The following is a 27847-nucleotide window of genomic DNA, read 5'->3' on the forward strand; positions in this document are numbered from 1 at the left end:
ATCTGCATCGAAGCAGTGTCAGGCAAGGCTTAAGGCTGCAAAAACCAGTAGGAGAAACCAAAATAAATTAAGATCTTTATTTCCCATAGGAAATTTACCTAGATCCCATTTATAGTCCATTTGCCCTCATCCTTATGTAATTCCTCTGTGGGAGAGGAGCAGAAAATACAGAGAAAATAAACAATTTGCTGCAAAGAATTGGTGCAAGAGCCTGAGTCACATCTAGCAGTGCGAGCAGATAACCTGAGGCTCACTGAACACGCTGCAGAGAACAACGAACCCCGAGATCAACAACATGTGTCATGCATGTACAAACTGGCCCCAGGTAACATGACTAAAGCAGAGCCACTGGTGTGCTTGAGAAAGATGCACGAACCCGCACTTCTGAGTTTATTTTATTACTCTTAATGGCCTGCCTTCCACATGTCTCATTTCCCTTTATTGAAGCTGTCAGAGGCATTACATTATGTCACATGCGTGCAAAAACAGCATTTCAGTCGAGCTCACACAGACTTTTAAATGCCACAGCTGAAGAGAACAAGACAGTGGGAACTGCAGAGGGAGGAGGTGGGAGCAGAGTCCAGAGCATACACCTACAGGCAAAATCTCCAAAGACTTCACAAACCAGCCAGAGCCACAGTCTCTCACCAGAGACAGAAGAGCGAGAAAGTAAAGGTACTTTTCCAATAGGCTGGATGATTCACTGAAGAAGGGCAAGTGGTCCTGTTGCAACAGAAGGCGGATGAGTAATTAATGGCTCGTCCTAGGCACAAGGCTGAGTCTTTTACCCCAGTGTGGAGCTGTGCCAAACACCAGCTCTACCGACAGGCCCATGGGGCAGCAGCACCTGCAATGCTGCTCTGAAGGTTTGAAAGGAAGAACAGTGCACTTGTATTTGCACAGGAGTTTCCCAGTGCTGCCCAGTTCTCCTCAGTTACTTACACTCACCACAGCATGTTTTTCATCCTCATTAGCACCCTGTGACAGGGAAACACATCCCAGCTACAAAGATAAAGGAACAGATCTAACCAGGTAGCCCATGGGGGGATGTATTCTTTCTCTTTTCTTGGCATGGCACTGGCACTGATCCCGGCGGGTGCCAGGAGGACTGTCATGCACAAAGTACCCCCAGGGTCCCTGCACATGGGGCTCAAGGCACCCACTCGACTCCCCAGCCATTCTGCTCATCACATTTCCAAGATGTGACAAACACTGCTGGCAAAATCAGCTACTAATGGTCAGAGACAGACTATTTCTCTCATCCACAGAGGTCAGCCTTTTTACAGCTGACCTGCCTTCACGCAGCTGGCATTTGGACAGCGGGAAATCACAATATTCTGGGTTAAAAACAACCTTCTCCACAGTTTCTTCTCCAACCAGATTTCTGTTTAGTGAGTCGCTCACATCCACTTGTGTGTCATGCAAAGCAAGTACAAATCACTACTGGCCAGGGTGCCATCAGAGGGGAGGCTCACAGGGCATTATGTTCATGTACTGTGGTGAAGTCTGACCTTTATTTCAATGCTGCACATCCTCAAAGCCTGGGAAGCCCAGGGGAAGTACTTGACTGCTCTGCATGTATCATAACACACTTTGTGGTACAAACACAGTTAGCAATATACAATTTAAATAAGGAAGTAGTCATTTTAACTGAGTCCACAAATTTATAGGGCTACTTTTCAAAGTAATTTTAACAATAACAAACATCCCTATGCTATGCAGATGCACAGTGCTGACCTGGTATCCCAACAGATCAGCACACAGCCTTTCCCGGTGTACCTGCACACCAATCCTGATGCACTGGGCACAAACCTGTCCAGGTCTGTTCATAGACAACATCTTGCTACACACACAGAGAAAACAATCTGGCACACAGGCTAAATGATACACCTCTCTGCCTACTGATGGCTACAGGCCACAGAGCAGCCATTAGTGCGACAAGAAAACATTCCCTAAACAACATAGAATCATAGAATCATAGAATAGGTTGGGTTGGAAAAGACCTCCAAGATCATCAAGTCCAACCCCTGATCCAACTCCAATTATTATATCATGGCACTAAGGGCCATGTCCAATCTCTTTTTAAAAACCTCCAGGGATGGTGAATCCACCACCTCTCTGGGTAGGCCGTTCCAATGCCTGATAACCCTCTCTGTAAAGAATTTCTTCCTAACATCTAACCTAGACCTCCCCTGGCAGAGCTTGAGCCCATGTCCCCTTGTCCTATTGTTGGTTGCCTGGGAGAAACATGTCTACCCTCCCTGAGAAGCAAAAAGCCTGTCTCACTGAAGACCCCATTGCCAGGGCCATTTGCCACTTAGGCAAACAGGGAGGCTTCCCCCTTCTAACAGGAAGATGAAAGGAAACCCTCCTTGTATGGCACATGCTGGTCCTGCCCAGGCTGGGACCAGAGAGGAGGGAGGTGGAACCACTTTGGTAACTAAACATGGAACCTGATCCCTCTTAACTCCCAAATAGTGGTGGGATGACTTCAAACACTCAGAGCGTAGCACAGGAACCACAACTATAAATTATATTCTCCAGGGGTGGCAGGGTGTGGGAGAAGGAAGAAGTTCACAGCAGAAGACTTCCTTTCACTCTAAAGAAAGATGTTGGAGTTAAACAACAGCACTGCTGCTGACAACCTTGGAAACTCCCAGAGCAGCTCCGCACATTCCAGGAACAACCTCCCTCCACCTTTGCAGAAAGAAGAGCATTTCACTGACCTTGAATCTAGGGCTGACAGAGGAGGGATGGGCACAGGGACATGCAGACACAACACACAGCCTTCCTGCTGCTTCTCCTGCATGGAACAAACTCTTCCCTGCCTGCATGACCCACTGCTATGCTCCAGACACTCCTTGCTGTGCATTTTACTCTCTTCTGCTGCTGGAAGAAAGGCAAGACTAGCTTCAGTTTGACTATACTAACTGAGGAACCTGCTCAAAGGTCAGCAGGATTGCTTGTTTCAGTTGTCTTTGCAATATTGTCTACAGCTTTTGTGCCACCTGGATAGCTTACTGAAACTCCTTAGCCCCTATCTCCTTGCCTCAAGTCCCCGGAGGAAGGGATTTTGGAAACTGCCAAATACGAGGTGCAAACAGCCTGTGACTGCAAGTTCAGCAGCTCTTTAACTACTGCCCTTGCAGATCCTATGGTTTCCTACTCCTGCTGGGAAAAAAGACACTGCAGGACATTTATTCTGCCTGATCCACAGTGACACAGCTGGGGCAGCCACCAGTTTAGCCACTGTTTGTGAAACACGGTGAAGGTTGTTGTGCAAGGAGACAAGGAAGTGAAGGTGTCCCATTCTACCACTTGCAGCAATACCTCTGCCTAGTGCAGGCGAGGCTCCAGAAGTCCAACACCCCAGAGCAAATCTGATCTCATTTACAGTTTTCCCTCAGTTTTTTCACTGGGAAGGGTCCTCCCCGTTCACCAGCAGGCGTAGGGGAACAGAGGGTACTGGCTCCACTCCGCCATGGTCCCGTGGGCATGTCCCGGAGCGCCCTGTGTGTTGTACTCCGTGGAGAAGGCCGAGTAGCTCATTGCCCTGTACTGGCTGTGGGGAGGCACCACCCACTGCCCCAGGCCCTGCTCGGTGCCATAGGGACTGTACACGGGCGCTCGGGCCCCGGGTTTCCCCACAGAGTCTAGAGCCATGTTCACCACTCCCGTGTAGTCCTGGGGAGGAGGCAGAGGCGGGGGGAGCGGAGGGAGGTTGGTGAAGCCCTCTGGGAGCTGTTTGGAGTCGTGCTCGGGCACCGTGGCGAGATCCAAGGCGTGGCACCTTGCCCGGAAATCGTTCAAGGCCGTGGCATCGCGGGCGGGAAGGTGCTGGCTGTCCCCGGCTTCGTGGAACCTGAGCCGCGGGCAGAGAGAACAGCGAGTCAAACCTACCGCAGCAGAAAACCACAGAAAACCCACACAGAGCCCCTGGGGAAGGGCAGGGCAAGCCCTCAGCATGCCCTCCCTCCCTCCCTGCCTGCTCCTTATCATACTGTTAAGTGTGGATTTTTGTACAGGCCTCACTTTCACTCCCAAAGAAAAACAAAATGCCAGAGAAGGTAAGTCCAGACTACCTTAGTTCTGGCTCAGGTCTGGGCTCACTCACACCCAATTTTGCTGTAAGAAGGGAAAAATCACTGGAGTCCTGCCACTCCACCAGCAATCTTCCTCCAAAGGACAGGCAAGCTCTGCAGTACACAAAGCTGGCTGGGAGAGCATTTTGGGACAGGGAAATTAAGAGCATTACTAAGACATGAATATGCCCAGAATCAGTGGGTTTGAAGCAGCACAGAAACGTTATCCATGGAGCTACATCTGTGCTAATCTAACATCTCTCAGCCACATATACTGTCCAACAGAAAGGCATCCTTCCCTGCTCCCAGGTGGCTGTTTTTCTTAGGAAATACCCAGCAGAAGAAGAGGAATCCCGTCAGGTAAAGGGTGGCTTTGGACCAGAAGGTAGGACTCACCGATATGTCTGGTAGGACGGTGTTGGCACTTGCTGCTCCCTGGCCAGACCCTCCCTCTGCTCCGCAGGCACCGGCGATGCCGCAGGGAAGGCCTGGCTGCCATTCTGCTCCGAGCCCCAGAAGGGATATCCACTGCTGACCACCACGGGGTTACTCTCTTCCTTCACATCTACATTCTCATCCTTCTCAAAATCTGACTCACAGCAGGGAAAAGAGAGAGTGGAAAAGAATGAGAAGGGGGAAGAGAGAGACAAAGTTCACAATGGTCTATTAGCAGTTGTGTTAATCACGGATGGTGGAAGGAAATGCACTAACACCTCTCCTGCAGACCTTCTGTCCTAAGGGAATAACCCTTTCCAGCTCAGATACTGGTGGGTCAGTCCTACCCTGTCCTCTGTTCTTAGCTGTGCTACTGCAAGCAGCACCGTGAGCTGGAGCAAGGAATGATCAAGCTTAAAGAACTTTTTGAATAGCATTCTCTGGGTTTGTTGTGACCAATATTACCACGTTCCTCGGCATCATGCTCCTTTTCCTCAGGCAGCTTCCTCTTCTGGCTCTTGGCTGGACTGGGCTTCTGGCATTTGGCTCGTCCTTCCCTGGAAAGAAACAAGACATGAGGGTAAGCTTGGATGTAAGCTTTTTGCCTAGAGAAACAGGTGGGGATGCTGGACAAGCTCTGGAAGACAAAAAGATGGGATGAATCTCTAACATCCTGTGCCATACACCTCTCCTACTAGCTCCTCAGGGGCCAAATTCCAGGGTTAGCCATGTGCCTGCCATTGCTGTGTGCTTCCAGGGAAAGCCCTTGCCTGTGATACCAGGGATAAATCAGGAAAGAGGCTCCCGCTTCATGTACAAAAGGCAGGATCAGCTTGGAAACTCAGCACCAGAGATTTCGGCACTGACTTTGTAAGTGTAGCCTGATGTTGGATACACACTATGCACGCAGGTATGTGTGTAGCAGGGTGGGTCTGTTGCTTGAAAGCAGCTCTTTTCTAAATGGAAAATGAGTTTAAGCTTAGTCAGAAATGATGCCACTAGGAGGAGAAAGAAAATCCATGACATTTCTGAAGTTTAAGTAAAATAGAGTCAGTTTTGGCCCTTTTTCATCAGGAAATGAGGTTTTTTTCAGGCATAAAATAACACAAAACAAATTCTCAGATGTTTTTGTAACATTTTCTGCTTGGAAAAAAAACATTTTTTCCTTCTCTATTTCAGTCTATGGTTGCAACTTAAGCTTTTTTTCATCTCATCCACTGGCTGCCTTAAGACCAGGCAGATCATCTCACTGGTATTGGTATCCATCTTGCAGACAAAATCTCCTATTGGAAGAGATGCTTTTCCACCCACAGGAAAAGGAGACAAGGGAGCCTCCAAATATCAGAATCAACCTGATCTCCAAGAGTCCAAAGGATCTGCTGTGGACTCCTGTTATCACTCCTATTCACATGTCAGACTCCAGTCTAGCTCCAGCTTGGAAGGGAATGTAGGTCTCAAATTTCTCACACCTCCTACATTTCTGTAGGAATTATCACCTCCCACTCCCCAAGTCTCTTGGGAGGAGGCTGCACAGGGGGACATCATTCCCAGATACAGGCAAATGCAGTGTGCACAATGCAGCAGGGCTGGCTGGTAGAGTTTTGCTCAAAGGCCTTGGGTAAGATTCACAAGTGAACTTCAGTTATAAATAAATAAGGATGAAAAAGCAGTTTACCTTCGAGTGTTCTTCCCATGTTCACGGAAACCTTTAGCAAATGGATTGTTGTCAATCTTGAGCTTTGTAATCTTAAAATAAAAGCAACAAAATTCAGTATCATGGTGACTGGTTGGGTTCTTCACTGTTTCAAGACCTGCACCTCAGTATTTATCCTGACAGCTTTTCTAGGGGTTTTGGACATGCCCTTGCCACAGTATCTGAGCTCTCCCAGCAGGTCCCATTATTGATCAGGAACTGACACACACAGAGAAGTGACTTTGCCAGGGTCAGCAGGGATTTGGGTGAGATTCATCTGACTAGAGAAACATACAGGGTCAGTATCTATATCTGGACTTTTGCCCATACTTTTTACTGCTTTTGGAGTTCTGTGTGTCACTGACAGTGCACTCAATGCCATTAAGGTGCATGACTCATCACAGAGAGGATGCTTTCCACAGGACCCATAATGTGCCTGTTTCTTCCCACTGTCCAGCACGGGTGCCTGGGTGAGCAGACTGGAAGGAGACACTTCCTCTACAAGAGTTTTGAAGACATTATTTAGCACCATGTTCAAAAGCAGTGCTTGCACACTGTACCTGCTCGTTCTGGTAGGCAGTGACAGAAGTGAAGACAGTCTCAGGGAAGCTGAAGACCTGGAAGATGCTCCAGCGGACACTGAAGAGGTCGTCTGCCTGCACAATGTGGAAGCGCGGCTTGTAACGGTGCATGGAGTGCAGGATGATCTGGCACAGGGACAGACAAAGGACAAGGTTTCTATGGGCAAACACTGCCAACACACAGACTAAAGCCCTCCCTAGGAGGGCACAAGGGCTGGGCTGAGGGAGGAAGAAAGGGCACTTGGATATGTTTTCATTTTCACGTGATCTAATTTCTCAAAAATCTCGCTTATTTCCCACAACGCTCATCTGCGATGAATTCCAAAAGAGCACAGCACGACCTACATGTCCATGTTGATCCAGAGTGTTGTTGGTGAGCTTCAGTTTCTGGAAGGAGACAGGTTCTTTCATCCAGTGGCTGCCAGGAGCTGGGGAATCTGGGTGAACGTACGTGCGACAAGGGAGCTGGGGCTCTGCTTTCCCAGCAACTTCCCACTGATCTTTATTCCACTGTGAAGGGAAAGACAGAAATCAGGAGCTTAAAAAAACCTGCTTTCAGTACAGGAAAGCCCAGCAACTTTGCTTCACTGTCAATTCGGTGCCTGCCTTCAGAGCACAAGCAGCAGATTCTCTCTTATGAGCCATGATTGTGTGACCAAATCAGCTCCAAGTTTAGGCCTCATTTTTCCTCCCTTTCTCCCAATGGCTGTCAGAGAACTCTGGTGTTAATCATGATTAAAACTGTACTGCTTACAACGAAATTTGTAACCCCTCCAGCTGCTCCCCAAGCAAAACTGACAAATAACTCCAGAGAGGCATAAAATCCACCAATTACTTCTGAACTTTGTCCAACGAGAATTTATTTATCACCATGGCCAGTGAAGCATAAAGATTAATCTATTTCAAACAAAGATGAAAGGACGGCATAAATTCTGTTATTTAAAGTACTTACCTTGTACCTGAAGTTGTCCATTGGCACAAAATCTACCAGCATGAGGTACTTGGCATATGGGATTAAGCCAGAGACTTTGATTTTGCATTGTGGAAACATTCGTCTGAAGGAGAAATGAAAAATAAGAGTACAAAAAGATTTCTCTATAAAGTGAATATTAATGATCAAGCAACATGCCATGTTTACCAACTACTGGCAAAGTCCTTGCAGCAGTATTTCTCCATCCAGCTATTGACCATTTGTCCATCTTAGTGATGGACTGCCTGGTCCTGTGGGTTTAGGTGGGATAGGCACTAACAGGGCAGCACTCACTGACAGCCTGACACTTACTGCCTCTGTTCTTCCAATTCCTGTAACACAACAGTGGGAAACTTAAAAGGGAACTATTTGGAGTCTGTACGTAGTTCCTCGCCTGCTACAGCTCTCACAGACTTGGAGGATGGATTAGAGCATTTCTGAGCGTGGGTAGAAAACGTGCTCTCATCTAAGAGCACATCCGGCTTTCCGCTCCCGTACTCCCTGCCACTACTTTTAACTTCTGACTCTGCAGAAAAGCTTTGACACCTACCTCCCTACCCAAAGGGATTATTTCAGCTCACAGCAGCTTTGACATAATACATTACAATTTCACAATTCCATATTCTTTCCCTGCAAGCTCCACAATACATGACTCATTTATACATTAGAGTACTCTGCCCGCACAGATCGTTATGAGTCTACACCATGTTCTTGTCTGCAAAAGACTCAAGCCCAAGCATTTACTGTTCAACTGCTGCTGCCTGTGACCCAGGCAAAGGAAGCCCAGGGCACTTTCCAGAGCAACCTCGAGGTGACAGGAAGAACACCAGTGTTAAGTGTGAGATAAGGGTACAGAAGTTTTCTCAGCACATCAGCCCCACAAGTGACCTTTTGCACTTCACAGCTTGGACTTCTACGACATCCTGAAAGTGCAATTCTCCTGCCAGGATCAGGGAGATGTGCATAATTGGCAACAAAACTAGTTTAAGGACCACCATTCAAAAAAATGAGCATGTGGAGATTTTTACAACAGCTCAAAAGAGGTGTAGAATGGGCAGCTGTCCTGCACCTCTCACCTGCCAGATTTGGTGATGATCATCTCGGTTCCAATCTGATGAAACTTCATCCAGAGACCCTTGTCCTCGAGGGTGACCACAATGGAGCTCTGTGCACAGGGCTCCAGGCTGGGGGAAGGAAGGGCCTCACATGGCGCTTTCAAGTCTAGAGAGAGAGAAGATGGTGACTTCAGACAGGCAGGAGGGAACTAACCTGGCACAGCCCCTCCTGCTGAGGGACTGGGAACTCTGTGCCACAACAAACCTCTTAAAATCTGTCATTTTTCTTCAAAGGATTTTTGTTACTGAATAGGCTCAGAGCCTTTTCCAACAGATTTGGTTTTAGCTGGTAGCTTCTTTTGTAAAGATCTGTGTGTTGTACCAACTCAACCTAAAGTCCATTGTTACAAAACTCTCACTGGCAGCAGCCACAATCCACCATTCTGGTATGATCAGGGTTACACAAAACACTTTTACCAAGAGAATACAACAAAAGCTGAAAGTACTGTAAAGATTGTAATTGCACCAGTGGGTAGTGGGGAAAAACAACAGGTAGGTGGTAGCAGAAGTGAAAAATCCCTCCAGGAGACAAAGATGAGAGATACAGGACTCCTAAATGTAAGTGAAGGCAAGAAAAGGAGGTGACAGAAATAGCCTGTGGAATATTCTGAAAAGAGGATGGCTGGTCTGAACTGGACTTGGAGATGGGAATCCCTGAGGAGCCTGTGATGGGAGTGGAAGATGTTCAGTAACACACCCTGGCACATCAGAGGAGCTGCCTACAACGTGCCTGCACTTTCTGTTGGAGGCAGAGGATCAAAAGTGGTCCTGAGGAAGAGGAAAGGGACACTATTCTGGGGGGAACCATCCCTGGTGTTGATGGTACCAACCACCTCCATAGAGCCGTTCAGATTAAACACCTTTAAAAACCTCCACAGCTGCTCTTAACAATACTGTAAGGCAGGCAAGTTTGCTGCTGCCATACTGAAAAGCCCAGTTTCACTTTAGGAGGTTACATGTGACCTGGTGTAGTGCTGGTGGGCTGATTTCATGCCCAGCAGGGCTTTACTAACACTGCCCTGGGGTCTGACAGAGGGATGGATGTGTTTGCTCGGCAGGGCACCCACGGCAGCAGTGCTGTCCCCAGCCGTGAGCCAGCAGGACACCTCACAGGGTGATGCATTAGCAGCCAAGCACAGCTATTTGTTTAAAAGGGAGATTTTTCTGCCTCTCAGCCTGTTCAGATGTTACTCAGAGCACAGCAGAAGGGGAATTTTCACCTTGTTACAGCTTTTCTGAGTAATGTCTTCAAAAGAATATTCACAAAAGGTAGACAGCTATTTCCAGATAAATTAGCTTTTTTATAAAGGGACATCTTTCTACCAAAACAACCCAATGTGAGTCTAAGGGCTTCTTCCTTCAGTACTAAGAAGTAAAAAACATTTAAATGTAATTTTGTCAGTTTGTAAAGGTCTTCAGGCATTTAAAAAAAAAAAAAAGAAAATCCTCTACCCTTCTTCCTGCTTTGATCCAACATTAATGAACTGGCCAAGAAGTGACACCTAGTTTGCTCACTAAGATTAGCCTGTTAACATCTTCTTACTAAAGCTTCTGCCATATCCTCTTGCAAAGACATGAAAGCTGCCATGAGAGGATGCATTTGGTAGCTCAGTGTAGCACATGTATCAAAAGGAGTTACAATAAAATTGGGCTGATTTCCCACAGGAGCTATCCAGTCACAAATACATGCAAACAGATTTTGATTAGCTAGACAGACGCTCGCTCCTTCCCCAGATGAATTTTAGAATTAACATTTCTGTAAGCAAATTCCAATGCCATTAAATGAGACTACAACAAGACAGATCTCAGGAGTCCTCATTGAGGGGAGACTTCCAATGAAGTAGAGAGGAACTGAAGTGAAAGAAGTTCAACAGTGAATTAAAAATCAAAGGCAGATGTTATAACCTGTTTTTTACCAAGATGAGCCCACACCACACCTGCAGGAGAGCGATGCTGCAGGAGACAGGGACAATAAACGCTGCACCAAAGATTTCAAGATGTGGTTAATGCCTTTCACCATGCAGGTTTTGTGTGCACAGTTTGAGGCTGAAAAACAGAACATTAACAGTCTGCATGAGGATGTGGACCCCAGCAGTGCAAGCTTGGGAATGGATCCACAGAGTAGACTCCGCAGCCGTGCCCTGTCGGCTCCAGCGGGATCCTGCAGCTGTGGATCTATTTGTAGGATCCACTTTGGATTTTGTTTGCAGAGTCAAAGGCTGGCTAGCAAGGCACTTCCAATTCCCTCCTAGTTTGTGCCTGTGTAACTAATGCCAAGACTCAGGCACAAAACCCCCTCCAAAGTTGCCTGTGCGCTGGAATTACAGCACAGAGAGGTTTGGGCAGGGTGTCCAAGCACTGAATGGAACTTGTTAGACCTGTACTTCTATGATTTCCTCTTCTATGTAACTTAGTTTTTAAGTATTATTTGAAAGACATTTGAACATTTTCCAAGAATTCTAATTCTAAGCTTTTTAAAAAGCATTATGATTATCATTGTTTTGGTAACACAGGATGTGGCACATTTTAAAATATATTCTTTATGCCCAGATGAGGTTGAAAAGGAAGAAAGATGGGATGATAAAGGCACTGAAAATTCAGGTATCTTCAATCTATTCCGGCCTTGGTTTGAAAGTACCAATAGAAGTAGCTTGTCCTACAGTTTCTGTACATACCTTTTTCCTATCTTGGGGATGGAAAGAAAGAAATGAGAGACAATTCAGTAATTCTTGAAGGGAGAAGGAAGCTTTTTGGATAGGAGATGCTGGAGTACAATTCCCTCACCTAAAGCAATCCTTCAATTCATTGTCAATTGCAGAGACAATGTTATGATGTCAGAAAATCTGTTGCAGCCTTTCCAAAATGTATGGGATAGGGTTTGCAATACTGGGAAAAGTCCAACAAGGCTAAAGATATGCTTCTTACCTTCACTAAAACCAGTTATTGTTACATTTGTTGCTGTTATCTTGTGAAGTAGTGAAGAAGTCCAACACTAACAGCTATCCAGTGTCCACAGGAAGGAATGCACGCCAATGTATAAAGCTTTTTAAGAAATTAATCTTGCCAACAATCAAAAAAATTCCCAAGTTTTCTGATCTTCTAAATGTCAGCAGAAACACTCCGACCCTCCAGAGGAAACCCCATTTCTCAGAACCAGAGGGTTTTTTTGGCAATAACAAAAGTATGGTGTTTCTACAAATGCAATGGCTTCATCTCTGAGATGCACCCAGCCATCACCTGGAATATTTCTGCCCTAGGGAGTCTTAAACCAGAAGCAACTCAGTAAGAAAATGAGGTGACTTCTGCAATAGGTGGAATCTTCACATGATAAAATACCATAATACAGTCTATATCTTTTCATTGTTGCTCTTTCATTTTTCAACCCAAAATTCTTCAGAAGTGGCAGAAATCAGCATGAATTAGATCAACACAGCAGGGACTGCAAAACCCCAAACAGCAGGATGGTGGAAATTAACTGAGTCACTGCACAGGTATTTTGCTTATGAATGACACAACACCTTGCAGAGGAAGAAAAAGGAAGCTGAGAATGCCCAGTCACTTCTAATGTGTATTATGAACTGCACAACCCTAAAACAGGTAAATAACTGTTTCCTTCTGATGTGCAGTAAAACCCCAGAGTAAATTTGGGGTTCAGTTACACTGACAAATGCAGTGCCTCTGGGCTGGCCCTTAGTTTCCCAATGCATATCAGCCATTGTGCCCAATCCAATCATGCCCCACACAGGAGAGATAAACAGCATGTTATGGGATGGACTGATGAAGGAAAACACAATGAAAGCCTAAGGAAATCATAAAAATTTTGTGTGTTGGGCATGAGCCTGGAAGAGGTGGGCTATGCCTGCTTGTGGTTTATAATTTCAATGGGCAGAGGGGGGAAAAAAAAAAAAGAAAAACCAAATAGTTGGTATCAGAGCTATTATTAGAAGTAGAACAAATATTTCCAAACGTTCCCTGGCCTTCAACCCGAAGAACTCAGTACTTTGCAGACAATACACAAACAACACCTCCAGCCCTCAGTGAACGATCACATGGCACAAGCACATGTGGATAAGGGAGTTTTGGACATATTGTGAGCAAACCTTTGCTACCTTAGAAAAGATCTTTGAAGGCTCACAAAAAACAGTCAAACCTCACAATTAATTATCTACTCTTAAAAAAAAAAGTTAATAAATCCTCTCCAACCCCATGCACGCTACTGTACATGCTGGTAGCCCTTCAGGAGCACTTGTTCCCTTTCTGGTATAAGTCTAGGATCTTTCCACTCCATAAGGAAAGGGAGAGAGTCCTTCCCTTACCTGGTAAAGCTTGCATTTTTCCATGTACTGTGACGTCTAGGAGCTTGCACGGCCAAGAGAGCCACCAGAGTTCTTGCAAGGGGAACCAAAATAGTCCAGTTCAAAAGCAGGTCTGATTTCCTGAAGCAAGCACAAGCCCTTCCTTCTGAGATCCAGTGTCAAGAGTGAGCGGGATGAGGATGGGACCCCGAGCACAGCTAGCCAAGGTGAGTTCCTGTTTTATGGAGGCTAATGAGCAGGGAGGAGCTTCCCGCCAGGGCTGTCCCCTTGCGATCCTTTGATGTCCAAAGGGACAAAGAGAGGAAGGATCTGCAGCAATGGCTTGGGCTAGGGGAAGAAAATCAAAGAGAATTAACATGGCTTTGACATACAGGAAACCCGACGGGGGAAATGCACCTTGATTTACTGCTAACGCACTTTTAAACAAATAGAGACAAGACCGAAAACATCAGTTGAGGATTTAGCTACGAAATCAAAACAAATACCGTTAAACAGCAAGCAGGCAAAGTTTCCTTTTGGCTATTCCACGGATTTGTGGTAATTCTCATCATCAGCGCACAAACTCATTTTACTCTTGATTTCTGGGATCAGAATAGGGCTGCATCGAGCTTGGCCCTTCCCAAGTAGGTGATTAATAGTCGGTGCCGAAGTTTGCTCTCACAACTGGAATGCTGCCACAACACATCCCTTCAAGGACAGATTCTTCTCCAACAACGTAAACACATCTGATGATACAACGTTACTTACCTGCCCAATATCTGCATTCCCAGCCCTGAACTGCACGCTGAACTTTTTTGGGGGTAGATCAGGCATTGGGTTTAGGTCTTGCTCAAGGTACTGCTTGTACCCAGGGAAGGCTAAGCAGAAAGAAGGGATTGAGCATTTTCCTTAATTAGTTTATTCTGCAAGTGTGACCATTAGCTTTTGTGCTTATAAGTGCTTACAAGTGCTAAGAGACAGCAATCAAGGCTCAGGCCTTCAGGGCACAACACAGCCACTGCACCTCGGTGAAGGTTCTGTGCATTCACACACAGAAATGGCTGTACCAACACTGACAGGACCAACACGGTCAGAAAGTGGAGGTCAAAAGCAGGATCTCAGTCTCGATGGGCCAGTGGTGGGTCCTGCACGGCAAATCTGGGAGCTCTGTTCATTTCAAAGATCTTGCTATGTATAAGGCTGCATTTGATTCACTGTCTAGATTCACTCCAAGAAAAATAAACATTTTTCTGTTTTGTCAGTGATGTTACTGGGACACCTGATCTTCAGTCTGACATGCAAAATGTATTCTGAATTTGTTTAGTGAGTTCCTACACCCAAACAACATTCCTTGAGCTCTGTTCTGCCTTTTGGAGCAGGCAACTTGAAGACATGCAAAGAGGACAAAGAAGCTTAATTAGAGGAGGGACTGGCTCTTTCAGTGGTATACTGAATGTTAGGCATCCCAGTACTAGTCAGGGAGAGAAAAGCTAATGCTTAGCGTGGCAAGGAAGAACGTTTAAAAGAAAAGGGTTGGGGAGTTTAAAAAGTCCTGAGGAGGATTTTATAGCAGGAGTGGTCCATTGGCTCCTGGCACCTCTGAAGGACCACATCCAGCCTTCCTGACATCCCTTTTAAACCACTGGATAATACAGAAGACCACAGGCTCTTCTCCTTCAGCTAATTTGGAGACATCCACAATTGTGGAGTCTTGCTACCACTGAGGAGAGATCTTCATATGGTGGAGAAACATCAACTTGTACCTCAAATGGAGATTATTTATTACATACGTGGAAAAATAAATCAGAAGGGAAAAGGTCAGCTGGAAATGGTATCAAGTTCAAACCTCTGCTTGTACTTGCACAGCCACTACCAGACACAAACCAAATAGGATGCAGAAATGCTTTTCTACTCTGCCACAGAAGGAAAGACAGCATCAAATCAGCTCCCTCTCCATGTCCTGCTTTTCTGATGCTAGTATTTTAATTGTAAAAAGCGGAAAAGACAACCATAATCAGAATCTGAAAAGGAAAAATAGAACAAAAATTGGGTCAGATTCGAGCTAGCAGTGAGATGAATCAACATCCCACACAGTCAGAAACTGCACAACAGCAGCAGCAGCACTGGGAATTTCAGACTTCACCTGACAAGAGCGTGGGATGTGTATCATGACTTTCTGCTTCTTCCACAAAGGGTATGAGATGGTCTCCTGCTGCCACTTCATTTGCACGCTGCTATCAGCATGTCTAGGGAGCACACATTTGCTACAAGTACTCAAATCCTTTTGGCTTCTCCCAGCTGATTGATGGGGAAGGTGGAGTCATTAATTACCCATGACTAGTTAACAACTAGTTTTCTCCCAGCCATTCTAGTTGCACTGGAAAGGTTTTAAAAGTGAAAAAAAGTGAATTTGTTACTATTGCTGGAAAGCCTGGCTAACAGGAGGCAATCCCCAGGAAATTCATCCTTAGCAAAGGGGGAATTTAGCACATTACCCTTGTCTGTCTGTCCACGGAGAGCCCTCAGGCAGTTTGATGGGAAGTCAGAGGTGAATGTGCTGCTGTCTAACAATTCCCTGGCAAATTGGAGGCTGAGGGTGTGGAAAGGGACAGGAGAGAGAGTGGATCTGACGTGTAAGTCAGTGACATCCACAGCTCTGCTCCAAGCTCATTTACAGCAGCAGGTATAAATCCTGCTGAGCCCAGCTCTAACTGTAGGCTCTGCCCTGTGCCAAAGGGACGAGGTAGGGCAGTGCAAGAGGGAGGGAGTGCAGTGATGACAAAACCAGAGGCCAAGAGCTTTTGCTTTGCATCTCTTTGAGGAGGTGATTAGAAAGAAACATTCCCCTCTGGGTCAAATGTTTTCTGGCATTTTTCCCACCTTAAGTGAAGCTTTAACCCTTAGTGCTCAACAGGACCTTGTATGGAGCTGGTTTGCACACAAACAAAGCTGGTTTGGACAGCCTTCCCTGCTGTCCAACACAGTGATCATCTCACCATCTCTGGCTGTTGCCTGGGGCTCTCAGACTGTTAGAGAACAGATAACTAACATGTCAGCAAGCCAGGGCTTTGGCTAACAGGGTGGGAGTCTGCAAGTGGATGTGCCCAATGCACCACCACCTCTGCCCAGGCAGAGCTTCCAGGGAATCATTCTGCCCAGAGAGCAAGCTCAAATGTGAGGATAAAGTTACTGCCTGGGGCACGGCTGAAATGCAACAGAACGGTCTTTTGAAAGAACTTGGATTATTGCTCATGTGTATCAGCCCCTGGGTGCAGCAGCCAGTGCTGCAGGTTTCTCTCTGTGCACACAGCTGTGAGAAAGTATTATCATATCAGCTTTAGTAAACTGGGCTTAAGCAAAGCTGTGTTGAACCTGCACAAGCAAGGTAAAAACCCCCACGGAGCAGTACAAACTGCATTTAAGAGATTCTCCCCTCTGAAACATGAGGAAAGCCTTCCTGCCATCTCAGTGTGACTCATTTAGCCGATTCCCACCTGGCACATGCAGACCACAGTGGCAGAGCATCTTGGCAACTCTTTACGAAGGATACTCTGCCATCTGCACGGGATGAGCACTGAAAAAGTGAAGAGACACCATGTCATTACAGGACCCAAAATAAAATAGACAGCCCTACTCTTACTCCTTGCCCTTGTTAGTGCCCAATACTTAATGCAGCAAAATAGGAAATACAAGTGCAGGGTTGGCCAGGACAGAGTGCCTGAGCTCTGGCAGCACAGGCACAGCCTAAACTTGGGCAGCTTTGTGAGCAAGGCTCTGTGGGCGGCTGCAGGAATGGTAAAACCCTGCAAAGTGTTTTGAGATCCTCTGAAGAAGTGGTACAAATTATCTCCTATGATGCGGTAGCAAAGGAACAGTTCCTACCCAGCTCCTTAGGAGAGCTCACATAACATAACATTTTCTTTGGATGGAGCAAAATGGCACCTTTTTTCTCCCTTTTTATGGCTGGGTTTGATTTTTCCTGGGAAAAGCTGTCTGATGTCTTCAGGCATATTACATGTGCAGTGCCACTCAGACCTTCCCACCCTGGGACCCCTGCAAGGGGCCCCACAGAGGTCAGACCTCTGTAGGGCTGAAAACCCCATACTGAGCCCCAAATTGTATCACCCCCAAATTTTCCCTGTGCTCTCAAAAATGCAAAAATAACATTTGGCAAACCAAAACGGTTGGAGAGGGCCTGTTGGTAACATCTCAATGCTAATTCACCACAGGGTCCCCAACAGAGGCACAGTGAGCTGTGGGGATGGGTCACAGGCTGAGGCAGGATCTGTTCTGGAAGGGAATGTGGGAAAGCAGCTCATAAAAATGAAAAGCTGTACATTTCAAGTTTAAGACAAGGCTTTTCCTCTTGCAGGTTTGTGGATTGAGGTACCTGGCCACAAAGCTGTGCTCCCCCACTAAAGAGAAAGAGGATGCTCCCCTATCTCCCCTTTCTCACATCCGCCCTCCCCAGCCCTCTGCAATACTCCCCCTGCTCCCAGCAGTTCGTTAGCACGGAGACAAGAAGGGAAATACTTAGCAGCCACTTAACACTGCAGGCTGAGTTTGGCCTCAAAGGCTACAGTCCAGAGTCAAATGCAAAATATGTCTGTCTAGAGCCCTTTCAAGTTCCCACAGACTCCTGATGTTAGGTGCACTGTTTTCCTGTCGACCCATTGTGTTTCCCAGACACAGCTCAGCGCTCTGTCCCACTCAAATCCACAAAAAATACATACTGAAAGGACTTGCAGCAGCAAGGAGAGCTCTGCACCACAACGGGAAAGGACAGTGCAAGCACTGCCTTGCCTCCCCTGCACTGGGAAGGCTCCTTCCTCTCGCTCCGGGGACGCAGCAGCCCTGCCTGAACTCACTGGTCTCCACCGGGAGCCATAAAGGAGTTGCCTGAGAAGATAAGACAGCAAGTAAGGCCGGCTTAACATCCATCCATAAATACTTCTATATTTATACACATGCACACACTCATCTGCAAAGAGAAGCATCATGCAGAGCTCAAAAATTGCTGGCAGTTTACTTAACCATGAATTGAGACCAGACAAAAACCCTGAGCAGAACAGATTCTGCTGAGCAGAAGCCCAACAGACAATGCTGCACCAATCTCCATTAAAAAGCTGATGTCTCCAGAAAAAAAAAGCAGCAGCTCAAACCCAGAAGCTTTTATCTAAACCTTATGGACTTTCAAGATTGTCGATACACTGTCATGCTACTTCAGTTCCTGCAAAAGATTTCTTTTGCTGGTGATCAGGCATTTGTAAAGCCACGAAACCTACAAAACCCCAGACTTCAATCACACAATTGAAGGGTCCAAGTTACTTTGTTTGGCCAAGACAGATCTCTTGTATCAATCACACAAGGAAGTTTCCATATACTGTTCATCACAGTAAGGTTCTAATGAAATCAGGAGATCAATAAACAGTATAATTCCTATCAGAGGAACTATCTTCAAAGAGCAGACTAAAATTGTTAAGATTTAAAGTGTTTGGAATTTAAAAATAAAAACTGTTGTGAGTTCTACAACGCACCCAACTTGTTCATCACCTCACAGCAAATTGATACTGGGGCCCATAGTAACAACAGTCAGATAAGAATCCTTCAACATCACTGATAATAGAAAAAAGCACCTGTCAGATTTCATGGATTCCTCACATCAACAGTGGGATGAGGCATGTACATGTACATGTACTGACAGCTGCCACTTCTCCCTGCAATCCCTGATTTGGCCAGATTTGTTCCCTCTGTTCTTCCCATACAGTCAAATTTCTATACTCATTCTTTGTTGCAGTCATGGGCCCGGGTACAGACTGCAGGCAGTTCTCAGCCCCACGGCTCCCTCCCCCTCCCCAGCAGATTGTGAAATGTTTATGACCTGGCTCTTATGGCTCTAGAGGTGCTGAATGGCCTTTTCCCCCCTCCGAGTCTCAGCTCCTGATGGGCAGCTACAGACCAACTTTTAGCCGGTTTGGTCCGTAGTTGTGGATTTTATTGCCCAGTTTGTCTCTTCAGCTCACATTTGTAAGCTCCAGAGTAGATTTTTCCCTGGGTAACACTCTGCAGCTCAAAGAACTCTTCTTGTTTTTATTACATCCTTAGTGATTAAAGGGATATTTAAACCTCACAATGCTCCCTGCTGTGAATATAAAAGCCTAGCATCATTTTGGATAGATGTGCTTAGAAAAATAAATTAAAAATTAGCCCTACTATAGCGAACAAATGCTTCTAAGTTGTTAAGAACATCAGACACCTGCATGATTTAAATATATTGGCTGTAATTCCTTGAGAAACCAAGGGATGACACATGGTTTTGTCCTATCTGAATGGTTATACAGACAAGTTTCACTTGGAACAAGAACAGAGGTGTGCAATGACTGCATCATACTGAAAATACTGGATTTTATCTACTTGGGCATAAATGACACAGATTTCTTCTGTGGTCTCTAACCCTGCAAACAGTAATACACATAATAGGTACCACTCTTAAAAACACAAACTTTGCTTTTGTGAGGCAAAACTGTTTTTAAATGACTGCTATTTCACAGCCTAACCTATGCCTGCCAACCAAATGCAGATACAAACAATACAATGTAGATTCATCAGAAATACTTAAATTCTGCTAAGAAGAGTGCTGGGGAGTGTGCAGGAGGAAATCAAAGTCATGTTTGAGAGCAAGTATTTCTGTGAGCACAGATTAGATGGTTATCAATAATGAGTTCACTGGTTTTGCCACCCTCTAATACTGCAGTTACTCATTTAAGCTTCTGCAGGGAGCTCCTGCTGGGGTCAGATTAGGGAGCTGAGCCTGCCTGAGATGGAGGTTTGGACTCACTGCCAAGGAGCTTCATTTCCAAATAACTGTTTATAGAGCACAGGGAGCCTCAGATCTACAGTTTGTGCTCTACAGGACAGAGTGGTCAAGTTACCAAGCCTGGGAGGGCTGGTGTAGATTATCATAAACCTGAGGCAAATATTTGAAATTTAAGTCCATTCATGGTTCCCCATTATGTCTGACTTTTTTTTTTGTTGTGTATTTCCTCTCCAAGATGGAAATACTCCTTCTCCTCCCTTTGCATCATACTGTGAAGAAGTTGTTCAAGGGAAGAAAATTGCTGACTTCTGGAGTTCCTCACCCCTGACTCCAGATTTTCCCTTTAGATAACCTTAGTATCACTTAAGCTTTTGAAGACAGTGATGTTCAGCCATATCCACCTATAAAAAATATGGTAACATCAAGGAGGCTCCAATACAGAGATAGTTCATAGGGATTTTTGCAGTGAGATGCTTTCACTTCCCTGTTGGAAACATAACCACAAACATAACCACAGGATGCTCATGTGAAAATAGCATACAGTTGAGCAGGAAAGTGGCAGGGCTTCTTTCTGAGAGCCTGCTGTAAAACAAACTGGTAAAACCACAAGTAATTCTTATCACCTCATTATCAAAGCTACTGGGGAACTGGAGGGAGACTGGATGAGCTGAACACCAGAAAAGATTAGAGGAGTTGGTTAAGTAAATCTTTGCTGATTGACAGCCCTGTACACAAAGAAGAAATGAACATGTCTGCAGGGTGTAAACATACAGATGACAGAGGAATTAATGTGCTACAAAGGGATATAATTATCTTCATTAGTTGGGATGAAAATGAGAGAGAAGCAATTTGAGTATCCAGGAAAAAAACATTCCGGCTGCGCAAGGGCAGCCTGTTCACAGAGGAACAGACAAAGTCCTTACTGTGTCAGGCTTTTAACTGCCTTTTGCACAAACCACTGGTATTGCAGAGAACAGTCCTGCCTTGGCAGGAGCAGCAAAGAAGGCTTTGAGACACCTTCTCACCTCTTATTCCTGTGATACCTCGAAGGAGTACTAAAGGAATTCTGGGGCCACAAGGAAGAAGGGATGTTCCACTGGCATATGAACAGACAGCTTCCCACTGGGATGTAACCCAGGCTCACTGGCACACCGTGGGTTACAGCACCACACATTTGACACAGATTCCAGGAGAGGGAAATGTCCAGGCTTCTCTTATTCGATCACACTGCTTCAGAGCTTTACTGGAGACCTCTGTTCTCTTGAAGGAGACTGTTTGAACTGTTTCTTTCTTCCAATGACTTCTAAGAGCTGGAGAATTTGGGTGAAGTATCTGAGCAATCTGGATCATCCCAGAAGCGAAATGGATCTTAAATCAAGTGAAGTGCAAAATGCAAATGCAAAAAGAAAGAATCTTTCAGACTCAAGTGTGAACCTCAACAACAATCCCAAGCAGTGGCCAGGCCTGCCTTTTGTTCAGAATCTTGGCAATGGAGACCTAATGTGAACTAACAGGAAAGAAACCATAGGATTCATGCTGAATTTCCCCCATGAGATTTTCTGCTGCATGTTTAGGTCTCAGGGTATGCACACAACTACATTACTACAGTCCAAGGTGATAAAATCAGGACCATATTAATTGACTCAGATAATGCACCACTTTCTCCTTTGTGGCATTGTCCCTGGTGTTATTTGCAGCTGCAATTAGGCTGGTGCCTGTTTTGGCACTGGTGCTGTGAGCCATCTGAGGGCAGGTGTTCTGGACAACCCTAGGGAAGAAGTGCAGAAGGGCTCCATAGCTTCCTAAAAGGAAAAAGGTGGGTAAGTGGGGGAAAAATGTATGGGAAAATGAAGGTAGAAAGAAAGAAGGGAAAAAAGGAAAGATAAGACACAGTGAAGAAGAAAAAAAAGAAAAGTAACAGGTTGTGGATGCTCTTGCTCATTGGTATCCTCTTGCTGGGCTCAGGGGTCCTGCCATCAGCTTCTCTACCCAGCTGAGGATTTACAAAAAGAAAATCCTGTTTTCCAGACATTCACAAAAGCTATTGACTCCCAAGGGAAGTATGACTGCAATCTAAATGTTGCTGAGCTTGGTAGAGTGCTCCTCTTCCCCACTCCTATGCTTAGGTCAGAGTGATGAGAAAGGTGACAAGTTATTGAGTCACTGAGTTACATTTCCCAACAAGTGCCTTTGGGTGACAGTGCAGATACACTAAAGCCATCAGCCATTGTATTAGAGCTGACAAAAGATTGATCCATGGATCAAAGAAGCATTCTCTGTGCAATTCTGAGGCACAAAGTTTACTAGCTATTCTCCTCTCTGCTTTCAGAGAGCTTCAAACAGCCCTCAAGGGAGAGAAAAGGACGTCAGGTCACACAGCCAGGTCCACTTCATTCACTGATCTCTGCACAGCGTTCATCCTTCACCAAGTCATTTTCTGTGTCCTAACAAACTCCTGCCAAGGGCAGCTCCTCCCTCTTTCCTTCACAGCTTTCTTTTCTAACCCTTGACAACCAAGAGCAGCCCAGAAACAGAACATTCCTTGTGCTGAGGAGTCCTTTCCTTTGAGGAGTCCAACCCAGGGCTGTTCTTGCAATGAACTGGGATGGACAACACCTCCCTCTTTTCTGTTTCAGCCCTAATGTTCACAGAAGTGCCAGATTTAGTTTTGCAAACTGAAGTCCTTTTTACCAGAACTGATTTAGCTCTGGCCAGGCAGTGGGTCTGTCTCATGAATTCTAGAGGGGGATATGTCTATCTTTGCCCAGTAGGGTCAACCTTGAGATTGACTTCCCACCCTTTGATACCTGGGTTATGGTCTCTGATCTGCAGAAATGCAGCAAACCTATCAACTTGTTGTTTAAAGATGGCTTTAACCTTGCAGAGAAGTAAAACTCACATAACAAGGGTTATTTAGGAAGAGCATTTGTCAGGTTTAGCACCTATTGCCTGAATATTTTCTTGCCTGAAGACAAATGAAAATATTCTCACAAAAATACAGGTTCTTTTTCCACTTGCACCAGAAAAGTCATAATAAAGGAAATCATTACTGTTACCTGCATCTCCTACTGACCAGTTTTGGCTATTGCAGTGCAGCCACTCTCCATGGTTCTGTGACCCAAATAATTCCAAACCACTTCTGTGCCACATCCCCATCAGTTATTTCTCTCTTGCATTAGGTGAGACAGTGACAACGAATCTGCAGTGGGATCATCACCATTAAAAAGTTTTCCAACTAGCCTGGTCTGACAACTTGTTTGCCACCCTCAAAGTTAAAACTGAAACTTTCATCTTACCAACATTTCACTCAGCAACATACGAGAGGTATTTAAGCCTCAGTCTGTTTGCAGAGGTTGTTGAAGAATCCTGGGTTTCCTGAAGGTAGTTCTGCCCCCAGTTTTTTCAAAAGGTCCTCTTCGGAAACGGAATTAGACCCTTAAAAGTGCTCTCATTTAAATGCATTTACCAATCAGAGGTTGTCTTAAATAAACCTCAATGTATTTACACTCTCATTCCATGTTTAGCCAAACAACGTAATAGATTTTCTTCAGCAAATAAACCAGAATTCAGCAAAAATAAAAGCAGCAAAATCAACCTCCTCCCCCCCCTCAACATCATTCTCCAGCAGGCAAAATGCTAAATCTACATCAGTGTTTTGGCAGTAAGGAAATATTCTCACAACAACAGTATCACAGCAGTAATGTCTTCTGCTTTGGAAATGTGTTACCTTGATGTTTATATAGCCACAGGAGACCATTCAACAATGGCAATGTGTTAATTCCATTGACATTATCGCTCAAATTCAGTCACAGGGGCTGGTGAATTCTTTTTTTTACATGGCTCTTTCATCTAAAAGAGAATAAAGCAGGACATAATGGATGGTTAGTAACATATTGCTAAATGGTTACAAGACACAGGAAATTTCAACTGGGGAATGGGAAAAACTGAAAAATCCAAGTAAGTCTTGATTAGAACAGAGACTTGGTTTTTTGCTGCACTTAATTATCCCAATTTCTCAGCATTCAGAGCTAAGGAGTCTCAAAAAAACTGAGCATGTTCTACACTTACATGAGCAGACACTTGTTAGTCCCCTCCAGAACTCATGGGAAGCTCTGAGTTATTTGGAGTTATTCACCATGACAAAAACTCAGATAACTTCTATATTGCTCTCATTTAATTTAACAATGGGAATGGTTTCTAGCAGATATTAATATTCATTCACTCAAGATGAAAAAAGCCACAGTTTTACCTAAAATTGGCTAGAAGATAAAATTATAAACATTTTAAGACATATAAAAATGTCCTAGCTGCAAATTCAGTGGCAATTTAGGGAGGGGGGACAGTTTTGGACAAGTAGTTTCTATTTTATGGAGACAGAAAATGGAAGATAAATGGCAAAACTCACCAGCTAATGGGAAAGCTCTGATGCACAATTCAGTTCTTTTGACATCTATGATTTAATGAATAAATCAATGGTGTTATCATGAAACGGGTGCAGAAAGTGAATATTGACAAAATCCAGATACAGAACCCACGAAGAAAGAGCAGCTTCTAGTCCATGTTATTCAGAATGTATCACCAGCTCTGCTGCTACTGCTCTGAAAGCCCCCAGGATTTCCTTGCTGGAACAGTATGAGCCCCTGAGGATGGGGGAGAAAAGCTGTTAAAGGAAATGATATTCCTAACAAACATTGCCTCAGGGATCACATGAAGACAGGTATCACCAAACAGAACTTAATTTTATGACCTCCCTTTCTGGACCTTATGGGATTACACTAGTTGCTCTCCAAAGTTCATCTATATGCCATAGCCATCATAATTTCAGGGACAAGTAATTAGGGCTGATTTTTTTTAATTAGGGCTGATATTTCCACCTTTCTTTGGCCTTTTGCATTTTTCAGTGGTTAACAATGAACTTTAGAGTTTGCACATACTAAGGAAGTTAAGTCTATTTATTTTAAAGCACTTACTTTTGATGGAAATTTTAGTTATAGAAATACTTCAGGTCGCTGAAGAAGCTGTACACAGTGTAATCCTATGGTGACATGTAACCTGATGCTGCCCTTTGCTATCTTTGTTGAAATCAATAGCAGTTATTTACATTTAGGTACCTTGTTGAATCCTGTAACAAATGTGGATAGAGCCTTCCCAAATCTTTGTTCACGAAGCCGAGCCATGATGACCTTGTTGAATCAGGCACATATTTCAGAAGGAACATTGTCCTCCTCCTCCTCTCTCTCTTCCCCAGCAGACTCTCTGCACTTGGAAATAACATTTCCATATTTTCATACTCTTTACAGCTACTTTTCCACGTGTTGATAGCACCAGATAACAGCCAGTTGCCCCACTGCTGTCTGTGTGCCTGAGTTGTTATAACTGAGTCACGACCATACACACAGCCTGGGCACTGTAACAGGAATACAAATATTTCTGAGTTTCACTGAAATTGCAAGGAGCTCATCTTATCAAAAAATAAAATGCAGCAGGAGTGAATTTTATGCACAGACTGTTTACACTCTCTTACTTTTTGATCAAGTATCAGTTATCTGAAAGTGAACTCCCCAGTTTGGAGGGTAACACCTCCAGAGCAGGGAGCTGAACTATGTGCAGTTGTTAAGGCCCTTGTGTTTGCTCCTCAACAGCTGCCAATACACACGTCCAGGGGCTCAGCCCAGGCCAGGGTGGGCACCTGCCATCCCAGCTGCACAGGGATATCTCTGTGGTGAGGGGGAGGGAGTGGGACACATCAAGGAATTAAAACAACTCCAAGGCTGCAGGCTTTCTAGCAAACCTGCACTGCTTTCTCATTTTTCTCCTTACCTTGACAAAACCAGCTACATTAACAGCTTCCAAGGAAAAGTGCAGGCCTGGTAGAATGTACCACTGCAGGAGAATCCTTGCCCAGTTCACAGGAATATTGATTTTAGAGAGAGTAAAAAGCATCACTGTGCATCCAAGTGTGTACCAGTAAATGCACTCAGCTTGTTTGGCTCCTACAGACAGACCCATGCCTGTCTCACCACAATTAAAACATGAGCTGACAGCACTGCCTAGATGCCAATAGCTTGTTCTGACTGCACTGGCAGAATTCAAATGCTTCCCTAGGTAGCAGTGCAATGGAATCAACCGACCCAGGTTATCAGCACAAACCCCCTGCATTTCCCTTTGCAGAAATGCTTTACGATGTGCAATCCCAAGCTGTTACGATGTTCCAAGAAAGCCAAACTGAAAAATCCCCTTGCACCACTGATACTTGCGTGAAAGAACATGTCAGGCTCTTTGTTTTGCTCCCAGGAAAACCCATTTACTTATTAAGTAGAGGAAGCATTTCCAGCAGGGTGTCTATTGGGAGAACCGTGGCAGCAGCTATTTGAACTTGTGTCGCTCACTTCAGGGCACAGCATTGCAAATTGATGCTGTAAGCTCAGAACTCCCACTATGAATTTCTGAACTTTTAATTTATTTTTTCTTCGTAGCCCATTCTAACCTAATGGAAATCTGATATACGGTCCAGACATTCCTAAGTGACAAATTTCTCTACTCAAACTGCTTGCTGACATCCATATAGCATGGTGAGTTTTTGTATGTTGGCTCAATTAACAAGTTCAGCGATTCTCTGAGAATACATCTAGTGCCATCTTTTAAGGGGAAAAGAAAATTATCACTGCAATCTTACTGAAGGAGTTACATTTTATATATATCCACGCATTCAGAAGAGAAAATGTGACTCTTCATACACACTAGGGTATAATTTAAGGAAATGAAATCTCTGGTGTGACTTAAATTACAAGGAATCAAAGAACACTCCTCAAGTATATGAAGTTTTTCTGCTCATACAACATCCTTTACTAATTATTACTGAACAGTATGTGTTCAGTGCTATATTAGATCATAGTTCATGTAATGCATATCTGCAAGTAAAACTCAGTTGCATACTATTCCCTGTGAACAGCCCTCCATATCTGTCCTCAGAGAAGGAAAAGAATGTGAATATGTGGGCAGGTCCTTAGGATAACTGTAGATATATGTAACAATTCACGCAAGAAGCACTATGTCTAAAATACCTTTCTCCTGCTACATGGCCTTTCACTTGTAGTTACAATATCACTCAACTAAAATTAAATGAATACCATTCCAGTGGGGTTCTCATATGCTTATACCATATATGAACATTGTTTATATTCCATTTATACTGGAATTCACTGTTGTTTGCAGGGTCTCTGAAAGACATGGGAGAGGAAAAAAAATAGGCTGAGAAACAGAAATTGAGAGGGAGATATCCCTGTCTAATCTGAGAGCAAAAACTACTTTTTACCATAGATAGGCTTTAGATAGGCAGTTTCCTTCAATAGGACAATGTAGTTAGAGAGACACTGCAAAGTGTTCCTCCCACTGGGATTATATAATGGAATGTTTTTGTACCAACTATAGACACAATCATTTAATTGCGCAGATAAATCTTTACGTGCAGGCAGAAGTGTGATTTCACTTTCTCCCTTGGTAGAAGTGATTTGGTTTTCCTGATTCTGCAGTCAGTGCGTGGCCTCAGCTCCATCTCACTGTGCCCCTTCCCGAGCAGGAAGCTGCCAGATGGCTGCAGGACCTGATCTCACCTCCAGGCTGCTTCACAGAACTGACACTGTCTTACAAGGTTTTATCCAAGCTTGAAAGCTTCTTATTTCTTCCATCAGTCTCATAAACATTTTCATCCCTGATTAGAATTCTATTTCCCAAAAAATATCTCAAAACGCTTCACAGACCCATAAGTTGTGTGTTTATCACCTACTGCTGGGCTCAGCTACACCAGCACAAACCCCACACCACTGCAATGAACTGGGACTGAACTAACCAGGATTTAC

General features: G+C 44.7%; 1 protein-coding gene and 1 long non-coding RNA gene across 2 annotated transcripts; one reads left to right on the top strand and one right to left on the bottom strand.

Moving 5' to 3' along the window:
• Nucleotides 1-63: 63 nt before the first annotated feature.
• LOC135423984 (T-box-containing protein TBX6L) lies at nt 64-13285 on the bottom strand. Its single transcript, XM_064674746.1, has 9 exons — nt 13193-13285; nt 8838-8982; nt 7744-7846; nt 7137-7301; nt 6771-6917; nt 6193-6263; nt 4983-5074; nt 4479-4671; nt 64-3862 (listed from the first exon to the last, which is right to left on the bottom strand). Exons 1-9 carry the CDS (start codon nt 13206-13208, stop codon nt 3436-3438), a joined length of 1359 nt encoding a protein of 452 aa, XP_064530816.1. The 5' UTR covers nt 13209-13285; the 3' UTR covers nt 64-3435.
• On the top strand, nt 13281-27645 carry LOC135423990 (uncharacterized). Its single transcript, XR_010435051.1, has 3 exons — nt 13281-13398; nt 26465-26560; nt 27493-27645. It is a non-coding gene; the product is annotated as an uncharacterized LOC135423990 (long non-coding RNA).
• Nucleotides 27646-27847: the final 202 nt, after the last annotated feature.

Source organism: Pseudopipra pipra, chromosome 18 (genome assembly GCF_036250125.1).
Source record: "Pseudopipra pipra isolate bDixPip1 chromosome 18, bDixPip1.hap1, whole genome shotgun sequence".
In the NCBI taxonomy this organism is placed as follows: domain Eukaryota; kingdom Metazoa; phylum Chordata; class Aves; order Passeriformes; family Pipridae; genus Pseudopipra; species Pseudopipra pipra.

What these genes read in the sequence shown, in the direction of transcription:
- LOC135423984 (XM_064674746.1), bottom strand. An exon ending in CTGCCTACCAGAACGAGCAG is followed by an intron (nt 6,264 to 6,770) that starts GTACAGTGTGCA and finishes TTTTATTTTAAG; the next exon opens with ATTACAAAGCTCAAGATTGA. An exon ending in CATGGGAAGAACACTCGAAG is followed by an intron (nt 5,075 to 6,192) that starts GTAAACTGCTTT and finishes GTTTCTTTCCAG; the next exon opens with GGAAGGACGAGCCAAATGCC.